This window comes from Littorina saxatilis, linkage group LG12, assembly GCF_037325665.1.
Source record: "Littorina saxatilis isolate snail1 linkage group LG12, US_GU_Lsax_2.0, whole genome shotgun sequence".
Classification (NCBI taxonomy): domain Eukaryota; kingdom Metazoa; phylum Mollusca; class Gastropoda; order Littorinimorpha; family Littorinidae; genus Littorina; species Littorina saxatilis.
In genome coordinates, this window is record NC_090256.1 from 62,410,825 (window position 1) to 62,430,160 (window position 19,336).

Here is a 19,336-nt window from a genome sequence, read left to right on the forward strand (position 1 = left end):
ATCATTGTTTGCGCAGATCCACGACTATCGTTGGCGAACGATGCCACATTATTTGGGCGGCAAAATTCAGTTTGTGTTCCATAATTAACTGCGAATGCGCTAGTCTATATCTTTTTGCCCATACCGTAAGCTTAAGATTTGTTGAACACATTAATAATTTTGCGGTTTGTCACAGACTTTTGCCGAAATTATTTGGCAATACCGGCCGTGGCTGACAGCAGTCCGACGTTCGCCAATAACTGATTATGTAGACTGACAGCCGAGCAGGCTGACACAGTTTCGACCCACATACATCAAGGTACCGAGACTGCGCGATTTCATTAACATGTTATGCCGCACTGAATAAATTATCATAATCAGTGACCCATTGATACACTTCGAATTGAGGTCTCTTCTGTCAGCCGGTAAAGTCGTGGCCCGGGGGCTGACGAGCAAGTTAGACCACCGACATAAATACTGTTATTATTGTTTTACAATGTTATCTCCTACACAGATAGTCATGTTTTTCTTAGTTAACTAATAACTTGTGTCAAAACTGTGTTGAGCCGTACACGGTAGTGCTACCTACAATAATAACAACAATATGTATATAGGCCTATAGGTTGACGGCGACCGCGACCCTCTGGTACTTCGATGTTTCCCTTTATTTAAAATGTTTTTGATTTCTTTTGCCATTTTTTTTCTCTAGAAATCAGTTCTAGACGATTGGACGAATATATATTTGAAGAAAATTGAGGCCTAGTGTTACTGATACAATGGAACCCTCATTTTAAGACCTACAGTAATATGAGAAAATCAGGTCTTAAAAAGGGGGGGGGGGGGGAGCATAAAATGTAGGTCAATTTACAAAGGTATTGAAAGAAAAATCAGAAAAAAATCAAGGTCTTAAAAGGAGGATGTCTTAAATGACGGTGTCTTAAGAGGGGGGTTCCACTGTAGCTTCATTAACTGTTACACTTCTTACAAATCGAGCAATTCCACCCCTCAATTAGGCGTCTTAGTTTGGTAGGTCCGGTGTAACACGAGAAAATTACTCCCACGAGATTTTTACTCCGGAGTAAACATTTCGTACGAAAAACTTACTCCCTTTACGAAAAAAGCACTCCCCCATTGCACGAGAAAATTACTCCCCAAGACAGGTGAGTTCCGAGTAAACATTTCGTACAAAAATGTTACTCCCCTGACGAATAAATAACGAATAAATTACTTCACCCCAACACGAGCAACCGGCGTTTAACTTCCCATGCCAGGTGTACGAACTTTTTACTCCCTTGTCCCCTGTTAGCCTTGGTGGTGGAAGGCGTGGAAGGAGGGTAGCGCGACATTCGTGTGCGCGAGATCACTTATTGGCATTCAGTATCCCTTCGCCCGCATCCCATTTTTGCGTACGAGATTTTTACTAGAAGTAAAAAAAATGGGGAGTACAAATTTCGTGGAGGGAGTAATTTTTTCGTGCCTTGGGGAGTTCTTTTCTCGTACGAAAAGTGTACTCGGAGTAAGAATTTCGTACGAAATATTTACTCCGTAGTAAATTTTTCGTGGAGTAAAAATTTCGTGTTACACCGGCACATTCTTTTGCAGCGCATATTTCACACTTGAAGTAAATCGATTGACGTGAAGAACCTCACGCGATTACCTGGTGACCATATATAGCGCGTTGGGCTCTGCAAGGGAGAAGGGTTGCTTTGAAATTTAGTACTTTTCATGAAGACCTAATTCGTAACGCCGGGAAGAGCCCATTGCCCTGAGACTGACTTTCGCTGTGAACTTGGGTTCTTTATCGTGCGCATGCGTGTGTTTGGCCACCGAGGAGAGTCTGCACAAAGTTGACTCTGGGAAACAAATCCCTCGCCGAACGTGGGGATCGAACCCACGCCGATAGTGAAGCCAGCTATTTCTACCGCTATTTCCCCGCCCGTCATTCGTCAGTCATCGACTTCACACACATAATCAGTGTTCATTGGCACATACCGAAGATTCACTTGATGCAACATGAAACTCTGGAAAACCTTGACTGTCCCGTTCATATTTCGCTTTAACCCCTATTCCTGCCTCACTCAGTCCTCACCTCGTCAACCGACAGAAGCCGGTGGCCCAAGCCACATGATCAGAACGCATCAAACAAACAACACAGGAACATCCTCCGGGATGCTGCACCCGGCTTGGCAATAAAGTTGCGTAACTGACCACCTGCAGGTCCGAGGTACCCGTCTCTCCCTTGGAGGGCGGCTTGTTCAAAGGATCAAAGACTATAGCCTGAAGTGGATGGATACAGACAGCTAAGCGCGTTTACTATCTGATCTGCACGTGCATGTCTAAGCATGTGCATTTGAAAATTTAACTGAGAACAGATAATGACATTTCGCAAAACATACAAGTCGCGTAAAGGCGAAAATACAACATTTAGTCAAGTAGCTGTCGAACTCACAGAATGAAACTGAACGCAATGCAATTTTTCAGCAAGACCGTATGTACTCGTAGCATCGTCAGTCCACCGCTCATGCTCATGGCAAAGGCAGTGAAATTGACAAGAAGAGCGGTTTAGTAGTTGCGCTGAGAAGGATAGCACGCTTTTCTGTACTTCTCTTCGTTTTTACATTTAGTCAAGTTTTGACTAAATGTTTTAACGTAGAGGGGGGAATCGAGACGAGGGTCGTGGTGTATGTGCGTGTGTGTGTCTGTCTGTGTGTGTGTGTGTGTGTGTGTGTGTGTGTGTGTGTGTGTGTAGAGCGATTCAGACTAAACTACTGGACCGATCTTTATGAAATTTGACATGAGAGTTCCTGGGTATGAAATCCCCGAACATTTTTTTCATTTTTTTGATAAATGTCTTTGATGACGTCATATCCGGCTTTTCGTGAAAGTTGAGGCGGCACTGTCACGCCCTCATTTTTCAACCAAATTGGTTGAAATTTTGGTCAAGTAATCTTCGACGAAGCCCGGACTTCGGTATTGCATTTCAGCTTGGTGGCTTAAAAATTAATTAATGACTTTGGTCATTAAAAATCTGAAAATTGTAAAAAAAAATAAAAATTTATAAAACGATCCAAATTTACGTTCATCTTATTCTCCATCATTTTCTGATTCCAAAAACATATAAATATGTTATATTTGGATTAAAAACAAGCTCTGAAAATTAAATATATAAAAATTATTATCAAAATTAAATTGTCGAAATCAATTTAAAAACACTTTCATCTTATTCCTTGTCGGTTCCTGATTCCAAAAACATATAGATATGATATGTTTGGATTATAAACACGCTCAGAAAGTTAAAACAAAGAGAGGTACAGAAAAGCGTGCTATCCTTCTTAGCGCAACTACTACCCCGCTCTTCTTGTCAATTTCACTGCCTTTGCCATGAGCGGTGGACTGACGATGCTACGAGTATACGGTCTTGCTGAAAAATGGCATTGCGTTCAGTTTCATTCTGTGAGTTCGACAGCTACTTGACTAAATGTTGTATTTTCGCCTTACGCGACTTGTTATATTTAGTCAAGTTTTGACTAAATATTTTAACATCGAGGGGGAATCGAAACGAGGGTCGTGGTGTATGTGCGTGTGTCTCTGTGTGTGTGTGTAGAGCGATTCAGACTAAACTACTGGACCGATCTTTATGAAATTTGACATGAGAGTTCCTGGGTATGAAATTTTCAGATTTTAATGACCAAAGTCATTAATTAATTTTTAAGCCACCACGCTGAAATGCAATACCGAAGTCCGAGCTTCGTCGAAGACTACTTGACCAAAATTTCAACCAATTTGGTTGAAAAATGAGAGCGTGACAGTGCCGCCTCAACTTTCACGAAAAGCCGGATATGACGTCATCAAAGACATTTATCGAAAAAAAAGAAAAAAACGTTCGGGGATATCAATCCCAGGAACTCTCATGTAAAATTTCATAAAGATCGGTCCAGTAGTTTGGTCTGAATCGCTCTACACGCACGCACGCACACACACACACACACACACACACACATACACCACGACCCTCGTTTCGATTCCCCCCTCTACGTTAAAACATTTAGTCAAAACTTGACTAAATGTAAAAACGATCGGCAAAACTTACACAAGACACAAATGATAGAAAAACATCATGTTGATTTAGTAGCCAACTTTGCACTTGGCTACACTTTTAAATCACATTATGAAATGGTTCAAAAACTCGCCGAACAGAGTAAAAGTTTTTGGCTTCCCCAGTTTTCACTCAAACCAAAGTACAGGGGACTGAATTATGATTGTTATAAGGAAACAGGGCTCGCCGTTGTTGTTGTTGTTCAGGCCGGTTGTTATGGTGGGTTTTTTTCAGACGACAGCACTGGGTAAGACGAAAAACACTCAAGTTCAGTCAATGACTGGCAAACCCTGTGGCGGAACATAAACTGGAATCTACCATCATTATTATCAAATAATTTATATTACTACTAGATGATTACCCGCTTCGCCGGGATGATCGCGAGACGGAGTATGCAGCTTGGCGGTTCGGCGGCTTCGCCCGGGATTCGCCGGCTTATTGGCGCCACACGAAGGAAGGGAGATAAACGCGCAAAACACTGGCCCGCCCGAGAAGATAAGGAAGAGTTACTGGAAATGGATCTACAGAAAAACCAAAATCGGTTCAGCGCTGCGCGCTGAGAGCACGTGTTGAAAATTTTCATTGACCAGATTGTGTCCGGGGTCTACCTGAATATGCCCACCAAATTTGAAGCGGCAGATCCATCGAGAACTTTGGCGGCCGTGCCGCATCTGAACTGACGCGAACTGACAGACAGACAGACACACACACACACAAGCCGTATATAGATATATAGAAGATATAATTTATTAACGATTTATCAAAGACAGTAAATTTCGCTGTTGTGACCCAAAAGACTCCAATCGCGTACTTTGCGGTCTAAAACCGATGTTTTGGGGTGGCCTGGGACTTTTTTCTTTTTCACGGGAAGTAACTCTTGTACGTAAAAGGTAAGGGAGATCAATGTTTTGGCGAATGTAGTATCTAAGCAACTCTGCTAACTATTCTGTTACCATATTACAAAGTCACATCTCAATCTTTGCTGGTGAAATAAAGGTATATGATATGGGATTGTCAGAATTTAGCATTGTGTACTGTTTAATGGGTCAAGGTTTGAGTTCGCGTTCATTTTTCAGAGTACTATTTCTAAACAGGAAGTTAGTCCGCGTTTGGTAAGAAACAATATGGCGGCGGTAGGGATGGAAATCATAACACTTTGAGTTCAGCTTCGTTTCTCGATGTGAATTTTCCAGTGAAACCGCCAGTATGCCTACTATGATGGAAGGCAGCAGGGCCGGTAGCGGCCCGCTGGCCGTAAGTGTCAGTCTGGACAATATGGAGGATGGGAGACGGTCACCAACAAACCTCCTAATCGACACCATGGAACTAGTGGAGGCTCGGAAACCAATGCATGTTCCGAACCATCTTCTCGAAACAAGTGAGTTCAACTCCTATTTCTCACGACTTAAATTTTTCTTTCGTCTTTTTTTCTGCCAACCATATCGCTTAAAAAAAAAAGAAGTACATACATCAACAAGTGCCAGTGGTAGTGCGAGAGCTTTGTAAACATGTATCCATGCAAATTGCAAGGTATATTATAAGTAGCATGGGGCAACCATATTTTTGTTTGGATTTTTTTCGAACTTTTTATATGTAACTACATTCTCCAAGCCATCAGAATTGTAAAGCAGTTTAAATTTTGAAGATCGGTACATATTTGATTTTTTAATGATTTTTTAAAAAAATGGCGATTTTAGGGCTGCTGAACAATTCTGCTGAAAAAGTGACTGGCGCCCTTTACAACCTGTCCTGCACACAATTTCAGCTAAAACCTGTTGTAATTGATTTAAAGGGCTTTCTTGTCATAAATACTATACAACAGAACAGGTTGCGGGGTAGGAAGTCACACAGAAAAGTGTAACAGGACCTTTTTATCTGCCTGAAATTCTGAATTTTGATGTACTGAGTGAACCTTCAAAAGTCATTGTTTCTGGCTCTTATGTCCAGACATTGCTGCTAATTTTTTTCTTATTTGTTGATGGTTGTTCCACATCTGAATCAGGATTATCTTCCAAATATGGAAAAATAAGATCTGGTTAATCTTCCAATAAATTAGGCACATACCGAGTCTGATGCATTTCTTTGTTCCAAAAATTCTTAGGTAAACAAAAAAACTGTCTCGAAGGTAATTTCTAACAATGTCAACCTCCCTACTGCTGCATAATTATGAACATGCTGAACTGAAATAAAAAGCTGCATGACCAAAATGACGGGTCCATTCATGATAAAATTAAAATATTGATTTTGATATAACATGTAAATATATTTATGATCAGTTATTTGTTGTTGTGTCCACTCACTACCTTTTCAACTACAATACTGTCTTTGTATTTGTGTTGGTTTTTATCCCTTTTACTACTTACCTCATGCACTCAAGCTGCTGCTGCCTTACACCCACCCCCCCCCCCCCCCCACACACACACACACTTTTGCAAGACAGTGTTGTGGGCTTTCTGTTGTGTTACCAGCCAGTGGTTTTTCTTACTTTTTTTCCTCTTTAAACTCATGCATATATAGTTATGACCAAACAGAAGAAATTGACTGTTGTAATTTGTATTTGTAATAATTACAATACAACACAATGGGTAATTTTATTGATATGAAATAGGGCCTACCCAAAAAATCCTTTGAAGGGCATACAGAAACAGTTGTAACTTGATCCAATTTTGTACCTGTTTCCCAATTTGACTGTGTACTCTGTTCGTGTCAAAGTCAACACTGCCCCTTCTCTCCCCCCCCCCCCCCCCCACATCCCATCATCACCACCACTGACCACCACCACCACAACTGGTCAACATGCTTCACTTTCAATTCAAACTAAACTTCCATCCGCACAGTTTCTTTCGTTTGCCAGTTTGAGAAATATCAGCGCGAACGAATCAGCCTAATCATTTCAACACGCTATCCGACTCGCTGTCTTCCGCCATGATGATGATGATGATGATGGCATCTTCTCACTTTCGGTTTCGCCAATGCATTCGAATCGTCGTCAGCCATTTCTTTTGTTGGATTCCGTACTTACCAAAGAACAGTTTCGGCGATTTAGACTTTCATCTTTCTGAAAAAAGTATCCATACGCAGAATTGCTGTGTGAAGCGTCGGAAAAGCGCAGATGTGCCACATTGTCGGAACAACAAAATAGCAGACAACCGCCAAAATTCTACGTTCGGGTCACGTGACTCTCGCTCGGAAGCCTTCGGCATTCTCCGTAACTACTTGTCGAAGAGGGGGGTAGGTCGTTTCCTCCGTTGAAATGGGAACCTTTACGGAACTTTCCCCTTATTTTTTCAGTTGCTAATGAAAGATGAAACACCCGACTACGTTCTCATCAACTAATTTCGGTGGTGCACTCGCCCTATCGCAAAAAGAAAAAAATGACAAAAGTTCGCTTGCATTTATTTTATAGAATTCTCGCGACCTGGCAAAAAAAATGTCGATGCACCTCTAGCCCTATGTATCTGCTAGTGGTACCGGTCAGTATCGACCACAACCAACCACTCAAAACGACGTACTTTGCCGTAACCTGACCCTGGGGTCCGGAGCCAAATCGCCGACCGGATTTTTGAGTGGGCGTGGTTTGCAGCGAGAGTTATCTTTTCCTAGCTTGCCCCATGCTATTATAAGCTGTTGTTCTAAAATCACATAATTTAAATCAAAGATGATGCAGACTGTACCTTAGAACTACCGTCTTGTAAGATCGGATTGATACTCATTTTGTTCTGCCCTCTTGAGTCTGTACACGCACAAACACGCACACATACACTGATCAAGTTAAGCCATATGATATATTATAATAAATTTGACACAATCACAAACTGTATAAACTAATAACTAAAGTATGTGTTCTCACACTTGCATGCACACATGGAATCTGACATTTGACTCATGTGTGCACATGAAAACATAGTTGAAGTTGATTGACAGGATTTCAAAGAAACTGTTCATCAATTACTGTTTTGCATTAAAATGACATATTGACATATTATACTATACATAATACAGTATTTTGAGAATATGATCTATATATTTATATTTTCATCTTGCAATAAGGTATCGCTTGATTGCAGAAACATTTACACAACTTGGACAGAACTCCATGGTCCATGTAAAGCCTGAAATGATCCATTTTGATGGCTTTGAAGTCAACGAAAAACATGTGAAGAAATTTGTCATTTTGAATGCTTCATCGGATGTACTGAGGATGCACCTGATTCCTCCACAATCAAAGTATTTCAGCATTAAGTACAAGAAAGGGGTATGTAATTGTGTGAGCCACAGTGAGTATATTATATGGCCCAAAGTCAGAATAGGTGTCCATTTTTGTGACATACAAAATCAATTTTAAAAATGAACATTTTCTTTGTTTTGAAAATAGAGATGTATTTTAGAGCATAAATACGCAAGGAACAGCTATGATTTAAGAAAACTCATGTTTGATCACTTCACAGATTCAGGTTTAAAAGTTTGCAGGAGTTCATAACTTCACACCGTCACAAAATTTAGACTTGTTAAATCATTGTTGCTACATGTATTGGGTCTGTTTTAGACATCTGAGCAAATTGCTACAGCAAATTACTTTGCATTTCAAGCAAGTTAAACTTGTTTTGGCCACGCATGATGCAGATGTGAACTCCATTAATGGGAAGTTCATAACTTCACATAATTTACTTTTATTGGTAAAATAAATTTAATTTATACAGGCAGGAAACAATATGTTTTGTTTTTTAATCTGAAAAAGGTGAGCTGGAACATTAAGGTAATTTTTGAAGATGAAGTGTGGATAAGATTTTTTGGTTATCTGTATTATTTATAGAAATTAATATTGTCACAATTTTTTCACAGCAAATATTGGCATAAGTTATCATTAAATCTACAATTTTGCTGTTTTTGTGCAAAATGTGCTTGAAAAGTACCATCAAAAGGATTTCAATACACCAAAATGTTTGTCTGACTCAAAGAGTTGGCAGAAACTGAAAGTATTTTTAGAATGTCCTAGGAGTTCATAACTTCACACCGTGACATCACAAACTATGGCTAATTCAAACCAAAGTAAGAAAGTGCATATGTCATCTTATTTTCTCTCCAGCTACTCTTTGTAATCAACATACAACTAAGTAATAAAAGTAAAACATTTGTGAAAACAAACGATAACAAAAATCATAAAATGTGAGCGTGCGCATAACTTAATCACAAGAATTTTTGTTATGTTGGTCTCTAGTACAGTTACTGTATAATATATTTGCAAAACAATGACAAACTGAGAACACAGAGTTATAGTATAGGCTAAAGCTGCACTTATATTACAAAATCAGATTTTAATTGCCAAAATAAAACAAATTGTTTGAAACTTGTGAAAGTTCATAACTTCACATCAATCACACATTTATACTAAAATAACTAACTAAAGTCTCTTGCAAATAATTCTAAACAAGGTTTTGTTACTTAATGATTTACTTAACCAAACTCAGTCATGAAAACTGTTACCGAAATCATTATTTAGTTAGTGTTTATGTCAGCTGACTGTGTGTTCATAACTTCACATCATTTATTTAACTGAAAAGCTACGTACTAAAATCTGCTGGTAAATTAAAATAAAAATGACATCAAACTGTAACAGCCTACTCTGAAGAAGAGCAGCACATCATTTGAGGTAGTGATTTAGTGTAGTAAATTAATTATTTTGTATAAATCATACTCATGGCATGTGTTCATAACTTCACACCGTGGGGCTGAGGGTCAGTTGATGTGAAGTTATGTACACCGTGCAGTCAACCCAGATTCATGCTGGAATTATCAAAATGTAATTTTGAGGGTTGATGTTCAGAAAACTTCTTACAAAATGTCCAGATAAAGTCAAATGTACTCTTTTGCTATTAACAAGGCATTATTTTAAACACGCCCTTGAAAAATGAGCTTGAGTTATGTGAAGTTATGAACTTCATGACAAAACGGCTAAGTACTTCAGAAAGAAACAGTCAGCAGCCAGTAGATTCTTTTTGTGATGAAAATCATGGTACAGTGTAATTTGGAAACTGAAAATAGTCATTTTACATATATTTTGGGTTTTGACATGAGTTAGTAACTCTCACATAAAAATAGTGCGCAAGACACAGAGAAAATGGCTAACTAAAGCATACTGCTTGACTTTAGTGACAAAAATTGCTTAGTATCTAAATCTAATGTACTTTTATATGCAAAATTGCTGTTCCACTACAACCTTAACTTTCATGGCTAGCATTTAAGGACAAAAAGCACTCTCAGTGGAGATAGTAGGAAAGTTCATAACTTTCTCACAAGAATTTTTTATTTCTCAATTACTCAAACACCAATGAATGAACTTGATGCAAACTTTCAGTGTGACTGCTGCTAGTGGATCCAAATGCATTACAAAGCTAGGTGTTCCCCAACCAGTCAATTTACTCTTTTTATAAGGCAAAAGGTTGGAAAGTTCATAACTCTTTTTTCACAAGAAAATCTGCACGTAAACTTCAAACTACTTTTGAACATGCAAAAACAAGTCAAACAACCCTTTTTATGTTTTATACCTCTGCAAAACATACTGTAAAATACTTTTTTACACAAATATATCAGGTTTCAATCTTTAATTATTATTTAGAGCTGATCAGTGAACAAAAATTAAGTCTCACGGAAATAGTTATGAACTTTCTGTGAAATTTTGTCTCCCCATTTTCTGCAGGCTCACTGACAAAATTCAAAAACTTTGCTTTGTCAAAGGTACATTTGAGTTTTACTGGCTCAGTGAAAAGTCATTCATGACATTCTGTCCCATAAATATGACAGAGTAGACCATGTTTCAATATGCTGTAAGGTCATGTCACAAAAAATGGCCAAAATGCAGTGCTGCTGACTTCAGATAATGGCGACATTTTCATTAAAAACAACAACTGAGCACACAATGTTTCTCTAGGTGTGTACTTCATACTTTATTTTACAAGTCTCATTAATCTTTACAAGGATTTTATTTTTCTTTGATGTACAAATCAGGTTAGAGCCAAGGTTGCACAGCTATTTCAGCTGTGGACACCATTTCAGACTTAAGGCCATATATGTGTGTGTGTGAGCGAGAGAGAGAGAGAGAGACAGAGAGAGAGACAGACAGAGAGAGAATAATCAGCGAGATATCTTGTCAGATTTTTAGACTTACATAAATCAAGTCGTTGTAACTTACATAATCATAAACAACAAGCTTGCTTCAAATTATCTTCCTGTACAAGAAATTGAATGGCAAATTTTTAACCTCAGCTGATACATTTTTCCCTCAGAAATGTTTAGTTTCATGTCAGTTTGATGATTTTGTTGTAAACTCACAACACTCCTGAATGCTACTGAAACCAAAGTGAATAATTGCGGAACTGTTTTGCAGTCTGCTGATTACCAAAGAGAAGCAATGGGTCATTACCATTACAAGAAATTTGTCTAAAAGAAGAACGTCTTGCAGAAAAAAATCAATAACATATTCCAGACAAGATAGGATTGTGAGACCTGATCGTGAAACTTAACTTAATCTTGTGTTGCAGGATCGCATGGTGTCTGGTCTCACCCTGGAATGCACCATAGAGTTCCAGCCTGACGAGTGGCGATATTATTATGATTGCATCAGAATCAACTGTCCGGTAAGATTCATCAACATTTAAACCGTGCATTGATTGGCAACTTTCATGGGAATACACCTAATTGTTGAATATAAAAAGGTTTCATGTGCACGTCTACTTTAACCTGTTTTCAGCTGTGGTTCACGAAAATAGTTTTTGATAAAAGGGTGTGGGCGCCTTCCTTAACCTGTTCTTATTCTTGGGCACATACATACATTGCCGGGTTATGCGTTTTTGAACATAACTACTATTGCTCAAAATGCACACATCCGTTTCATCCGCTTGCTGATGATATGATGATAGTGTTCAGACACTATCATTATAATACAATGTATCGATTGGAGATTGGATTTCCCTTCTTTGAGTCATGTGACGTCAGAGGCCGACAAAACTTTATAATTTGGCTTTTCAGGTTGACCGAAACTTCAAAGGAACTATAAAAAAAAACGTCATGTGTTTGATTGCATGTGTGTGTGCTGTTCAATGTCAAAACAACAACAAAGTGAGTACATGACGTGTGTTTTGTAGTTCCTTTGAAGTTTCGGTCAACCTGAAACGCCCAAATATGAAGCTTATGTGTTTGATTGCATACATGTGGATTGCATGCATGTGTGTGTGTGTGCTCGTTCAATCGTCAAAACAACAACAAAGTCATAAGTACCTGAAAGGAATTCGATCGATACATAAATGTTATTTGCGTGTTTGACCAAAATATGACATTTTACACAGATCTCGACAGTCATTGTTCACCTCGACCGCTAGCGCGGTCTCGGAGAACAATGACTGTCTCGATCTGTGTAAAATGTCATATTTTGGTCAAACACGCAAATAACGTATAATGTTATCATGCTCTGATTCGTAAACTGACAATATTATTTAGACATTTGAGCTTTTGTTCTCGTCTTTGACTTAATTATGTGAGAATGAATTTGTTACACTCTTGCATGCGGTTTCTGCAATGTTTTAAATTAAAGCCGAGATAGGTTATTGAGGTGATCTATGACTAAAACCATAATAAGACACAAGAGATCATTCTCATTCTCTGTAATCGTTTTCTTTGCTATTATCAGTGCAGCGGTTTGTTAGGGTAGGATACAACTCAACAAGTACTACAGCAGATGGATGTAATGTAAACCATGTGAGATTTACCACAGCGACGGATTTGACTTGAGACGTAAAGAGAAACGTGCATCTAGCGAAACAGATGTGTTTAAAACATGTGCATGATGACTTGACACCCACATTGTGTGATGGGGTATATGAAAAATGTATTTGCATATATGATAGACACACTTAACTATTCAAAGAGTAATATATATATATATATCCAGATAAACACGAAAAGAAAACGATATACTTACCAGCTGAATTAATAGAGCGACTGTGATCATGGATTAAGAGCAAAACATGCATCTTTTTTCTGTGCTGCAGGTATTATATTAGTTGCTGCTTGTGTTTGTCTCATTATGACTGTTAAGAAGTCATGTATTGTTTGTCTGTCTGTTTTTGCAGGGGGATGAAAACCTGATTGTGCCCATCCATGGTTACCCTATTATGTCAACAAAAGAATTCCCCCGCAACTTTACGTTTCCTGTTACACCTGTTGGTCAGAAGTGAGTGTATTTACCAGTACACATATTGACAGCTTGGCGACTTGAACATCAAAATGTAAAAAAAGAATGGCTCCAGGGATTAGGGAAAAAACAACCAGCAAAACTAAACAGAAGTGCACTGACACATACATTTACACACAGAGAAAGACGCATGCACAGTATTTTGAGACAGACATTTGTGAACACAGCATCAGAAAGTGTTTCCTGTGCATAATGTCCATTAAAAAAAAGAGAGAGAAACAAACAAAAAACAGTGAAGAAAAGAAACAGACAAAAAAACAAACAAGCCACACACAAAAAAAGAATTTAAAAAAAAAGTATTCTGCCTGGATGTAGTAATGTAGATTGACTTGGAATGACACAGTGTATTCAACGTGTTTCAGAGCTACTCGTGTTTTTCCTCTGCGCTGCATGGCTCCTGTTGACTTTGAGTATGACCTGATGTATATCCAACCTCACCCAGCTTTCTTCATCCATCCTATGTCAGGTAGAGTGTGCCGGTGTGTGTGAGGGAGACAACTTGTGTCTTTTTCTGTAAACCAAAAAACGTGTGTGTGTCTGTCTGTGTCAGTGTTCATCCTTGCAAATTATTCTGGTGTGTGTGTGTGTGTTAAGTTTGATTAGGCCAAACAAAAAAAAGGTCTGTTTACCGCGTACCGTAACATAGGCCAAAAAAATAGGGTCGGTAGGTCGGGTTTTTTGTTTTTTTTTCTCCAAAAAACCATATTTTTACGTTATTTTGCAAAAAAACCAAAAGATTTTTTTTTCTTTTTTTTTTCTCAAATGCCAAAAAAAAGTCTGGGGTCGCGCGAAAAAAATAGGGTCGGTTGGGTCACCGTAAACAGACTATTTTTTGGGGGGGGCCTTAAACACATGCACTTTTATGTCAGGTAGAGTGTGCCATTGTGTGTGTGTGAGGTAGAGAACGTGTCTTTTTCTGTAAACAAAAAAAGGTGTGTGTCTGTCTGTGTCAGTATTCATCCGTGCTCGTCATTCTGGTGTGTGTGTGTGAGTGTGTGTGTGTGTGTGTGTGTGTGTGTGTGTGTGTGTGTGTGTGTGTGTGTGTGTGTGCTTCTGAGAATTTTGATTAAACACATACACATATTTATCTGTGCTTTTGACCATACGACATACATGTACTCGTTTTTACAATTTTTGCCCCCAGAAGCGTATACTGTAAGAAACCCCTTTATCAACCTTTAAACATCTGACGTTTTCTTCAAAGGAATTATTCCAGCCAACAGCGAGGTGGAAGTGACAGTGACGTATGCTCCATTGGAGTTCCAGACAGCATCTATGCAGGTGCAGCTGAACATCTCGCAGTTCAATGCCAAGCCCATCCTCTGCACCTTCATCGGCACCTCCAAGCCTGGTCTCCTCAAGTACGTCCACTCATTTTGTAGTTGCTCTGGTGTCTGTTAGCATTCCTGAAATTGGTATGTTGGGAATTAAAATTTGGACAGAAGTTGCCATTGACCACCAACACCTCTGGTCTGGCCTGTTGTTGCCAAAAGCAAAGTATGTTTTTGTTCTTAACATCTGTAAATTTACCCCCAATTTTAAGACTCTTTCATCTTTCATAATGTGGGATATGATATTGGAGCCCCCCTTTTACGATCTAAAACAATCTGAGAAAATCGGGTCTCAAAAGGGGGCAGGGGGGTTCCAATATTCTACAATATGTAAACCTCATAGCGTTGACTGTGAAAGTGTTCATGTCCAGGGAGAAGACCCTGTCTCAATTGGTAGCGGAAACACCAGAAGTGCTGGACCCACGATGCGTGTCTCCGCTGGACAGAGCGCGGCACAACCGCCGACAGAAGATCAAAGTGAAGAAAGCCCCACAGCCTCCTCCCCCGGTGAGTTTTACATAAATAGACCATGTTCAAAAATTATTCTGTTAGGGTTTTGTATCCCTGGAGGAAGGAGTTGTATTCCTTGAAAGTGGGGCAAGTTGAGCTATATCTATGTCAATAATGAGCTCTGATTTGCATGCTTTTCAAAGAAAAAGGCATGATATTGAGCGGACACTGCATTAACATTTTTCTTTCAAATCATGCAGCTATTCGTTCTCTGTTATGTTGCACCAACAGCTTGTGTCAACTGATCATTCTCACTGAGCCAAATATATTTCGACTTGCCTCACTTTCAAGAAATACAGCTCAGCCACAGCCCATAAAACTGTTGTCAGTGTTATTTCCAGAATTTGTCAATTGTTGCCACATACTGTTTTTTCTTCTTCTTTAATCTGCCAATGGGTTACCAGTGCAAGTTATTTCTTGTGTGTGTAGTGGATGCAGTTGTGTTACACTGGTTTACATCCTCTGTCATCAGAACTTGCGTGTTGCATAATCATAACTCATCAAAGCCAAGCATAATGGCTGGCCTTGTTTGTGAGATGACTGACCTTGAAAAGGCACCATGCCTGATGTTATTTGAGAAATCAGGTTGATTTTTGTGAGTGTTTATGGCGTCAAGATGCATGATGATGTGTGTTTGTGCCCTCATGTATGCGTGATTGAATGTGTGTGTGGGGAAGAGATTATCAGTTGTTTAGAAGGCGGTCGTTCCATTTTGTTGCAGAAGAAAATAGAGTACAAGGGACTGCAGTTCCCCACAACCATAGAGTCACCCCATGCAGTAGCACAGGTCCTCAACCAGGAAAAGGGGAAACTCAAAGTCAAAGACCTGAGAGACAGTAAGTCTTTTGTGAATGTTGTATTCGTGTTAACCCAAAATGTCCTGCATTTCAAGTAGTTTGTTTGTAAGACAATGTCAGCAGGGGAGTCCTGCCAGTTTTTGACTCACATGCGAAGCAAAAGTGAGTCTATGTACTCACCCGAGTCGTCCGTCCATCCGTCCCGGCGTCCGTCCGTCCGTCCGGAAAACTTTAACGTTGGATATTTCTTGGACACTATTAAGTCTATCAACACCTGATGTGGCCTGATGGTGTATGGTTACAAGATCTCAAAAAACATGTGCGGCAACGTGACCTCACTTCAAGTTCAAGGTCACAGGGGCCGTAATTGTTGTCTTAAAAACGACCATTTTTCACATTTTCGCATTTTTTTCTGAAGTTATCGAGAATGGCAACCTTAGCTATGTATGCTATACAGTAAAACCTGTCAAATAAGGACACCCTTGGGACCAGACAAAAGTGTCCTTATTCTGCAGGTGTCCTTATTAGACAGGTGCAAGTAAACGCGACAAAGTCAAGTTGAGAGAGAGAGAGAGAGAGAGTACTGCACATGTACATGTACATTTATAAGAAAAACAGAAGCTGTTTAGATTAAATAGAGAAACATTTAATATTGACTGTTGTAAAACAAGTTTCAGGCATGGTACTCTCAAAAACGAAAATCCGAAAGAAAAAAAAAAAATCTGCTGATTGACTTGAGATTATTATTTTTTCTTACTCAAGCCTTGTTATCTTTCACTTATATCCCTCTCAGCTTCAAGGAGAGGGCACTAAACACATTTGAATTAGTAAAAAGTCGCCTGAGCGGCCCCCTGGACCCCGGCTTTATTTCAGCTGAAACTGCCATTCCTTCAGTACCATGCCTGAGTTTAAAAACTTGTGATAATGCATGTTTCAGCTACTAGGTACTGCCCTGCCTTTGATGTGGCCGCACACACAGATTTCCACTCAGTTAAACTCGGTCACTGACCGGTCACTGACCCCCATGCAGGAAGTGTTTCCTCTCTCAGATATGACAGGGGAACCACCTCTCATGGCAAAAACTGGGTCATTGACCCCTGGGAAGAAGGTCGTGTCTTTTAACAAGGCCACCCAGCTATCACAATGCCTTTGATCTGGCCGCACACACTTATTATGGACCCAAAATACATGTCCGCGTCTCACATATGATCAAGGTCAAGGTCACTTTGACCCTTATGAAATGTGACCAAAATAAGGTAGTGAACCACTAAAAGTGACCATATCTCATGGTAGAAAGAGCCAATAAGCACCATTGTACTTCCTATGTCTTGAATTAACAGCTTTGTGTTGCATGACCTTGGATGACCTTGACCTTGGGTCAAGGTCACATGTATTTTGGTAGGAAAAATGTGTAAAGCAGTTCTTAGTGTATGATGTCATTGCTAGGTTTAGTTATTTGACCTTGACCCTGAAGGTCAAGGTCATATAAAGGTCAAGGTCAATCATGTGAGTCGTATGGGCTTTGCCCTTCTTGTTATTGCATGTTTGATTGTTTTCATGTCAGTTTTAAGGCTATTATAGTTGTGACATTGTTAGACTACAGTTCTCCTTGTTGTCTGGATCAAGAAACTGTTATTTGTGGGATGCATGTAGCCTGTTTGTCTTTCAGGTTATTCTGGAAAACTGGATTAGGAAACACCTTGCAAGATCACTGGTGCATGTAAATGAAGTACATTTTTAGTGTCTGTTACTGCAGATGGAAAGATTACATTTGAATATATTAAACTTATTTCAGATACCTTTCTGCATGCAGTGCGCTGAAAGAGTTTCAGTTTCTTCAGAAAAAGATAAAAGATGATTTCTGAAAGTATGATGTTTTTGTCACTTTGTTTGTTTGTTTTGATATTTTGTTCTTATGTTTTGTATCTATGTCTGTTTTCAGCTGTACATGGGAAGGAAGAGGCCACTGAAACTGCCACTCGTCAAATGAAGGTGCTGAAAATGATTTTTGAAACACATGTTTTCTGTGTGTTTTTGTGTGTGGCCTGATGGCAGAACAAAGGAAGAAAATACTTTTCGAAAGATTATTGCTTTTTTTCTGTTTTTCATTTGGTAAAAAAAAAATCAGATGCATGTTATTTGATGTAAACTTGCTGCACTGAACTGTTGGCTATTCTTTACTATTTTCCAAGTTAATTGTACTCATCTCAGATTTCTTATGCCACTCTCTCAAGTCTTGGAGCCCACAGACAAACTGGACTGAACTTTGCAGAGCTCTCAGCTTGAATATCACAAAATATTTGGCATTGTGATGAATCAGCAAATGTTATGATCAACAGAATAAACTATTAGTTTCCTTTTTTGTAGAGGTTATTTTGTTCTACTGTCTTGCATATTCTTGGTGTTATGCTGTGCCAAACGAGATAGATGTCAGTCATGTCTGATGTTGAAAAGGCACTTTTAACCTTCCATTTTTGTTTTCAATCAGTAGACCATATCTGTACATTCTATCAATTTTAAGCTTTGTGATGCAGGAGGCAAGGTTTGAGCGCGCTGTGCGACAGAACGTTTACGAGGAGCGACAGAACCAACTTCGCTGGCAGGTGAAGGTCGGAGACGAGCAGATCTCCAACAAGCAGCGAGGCCTCATTTTGGACGCCAGGGCACAGGCCTACTCACACTACAAGGTGTGTAACAGATCTGTGTCTGCTGTAGATTTGGACTGTGTGATATATTATTGATTAGTCAGTTGACTGTGTGGTGATTTTTAGCAGCGTTCTCTTGCGTCAGGTCAGTTTGATCCAGTTACATTTTTCAGGTGAATTTTCAAGTCTCACTTGCATGATGAAAGGGCAGAGCGTTCCTGAAAATGTTGAATGAACATGACCAGGATAAGCAATTAAAATGTACAAGAAACTCAAATGTGACTTAAAATTACTTTATGATATGTCACAAATGCTGAAAAAATATATGAGGTTCTGTTGAACATAATTTGCGGATTGTGAGTTAGGACCTTTTTTCTGAGTGACATTGACAGTCTGCTGTGAATAAAAATTAATACTGCTTGCCACTTGCATGGTTTTTGTTTCCAATTTCTATTTTCACTCAGCCTCAACATATAAGTTGTTGACTTCTCCCAAGGAGAAACTTTTGTGTTACAAATAACAATAAACTTCAATTCAAATGTCAATTTGCAGTATAACAAAAGGGAGGATCCGGTACCAGAGGATGAGTTTGAGAGACAAAAAACGAAGACCAGCTTTCGTCGCACCATCAGAGATGCGTCCAAGGTTTGTTGCTTTCATTTGAAGAAAAGATTACATGCACACAACCATAAATATACAAACCTGGTATTTTGCATTGCACATGCATCAAG

At 39.2% G+C, this 19,336-nt stretch overlaps 1 protein-coding gene across 1 annotated transcript in view; it reads left to right on the forward strand.

Moving 5' to 3' along the window:
* The first annotated feature begins 5,135 nt into the window (after positions 1-5,135).
* LOC138982504 (cilia- and flagella-associated protein 221-like) overlaps positions 5,136-19,336 on the forward strand; it is a 29,884-nt gene continuing 15,683 nt past the window's right edge. Inside the window, exons 1-11 of the mRNA XM_070355808.1 lie at positions 5,136-5,453; positions 8,143-8,330; positions 11,614-11,709; positions 13,201-13,301; positions 13,685-13,788; positions 14,527-14,683; positions 15,025-15,160; positions 15,885-15,999; positions 17,903-17,952; positions 18,495-18,647; positions 19,158-19,250. Coding sequence (XP_070211909.1) covers positions 5,282-5,453; positions 8,143-8,330; positions 11,614-11,709; positions 13,201-13,301; positions 13,685-13,788; positions 14,527-14,683; positions 15,025-15,160; positions 15,885-15,999; positions 17,903-17,952; positions 18,495-18,647; positions 19,158-19,250 — 1,365 coding nt within the window. The 5' untranslated portion in view covers positions 5,136-5,281. The remainder of the gene's footprint in view (positions 5,454-8,142; positions 8,331-11,613; positions 11,710-13,200; positions 13,302-13,684; positions 13,789-14,526; positions 14,684-15,024; positions 15,161-15,884; positions 16,000-17,902; positions 17,953-18,494; positions 18,648-19,157; positions 19,251-19,336) is intronic.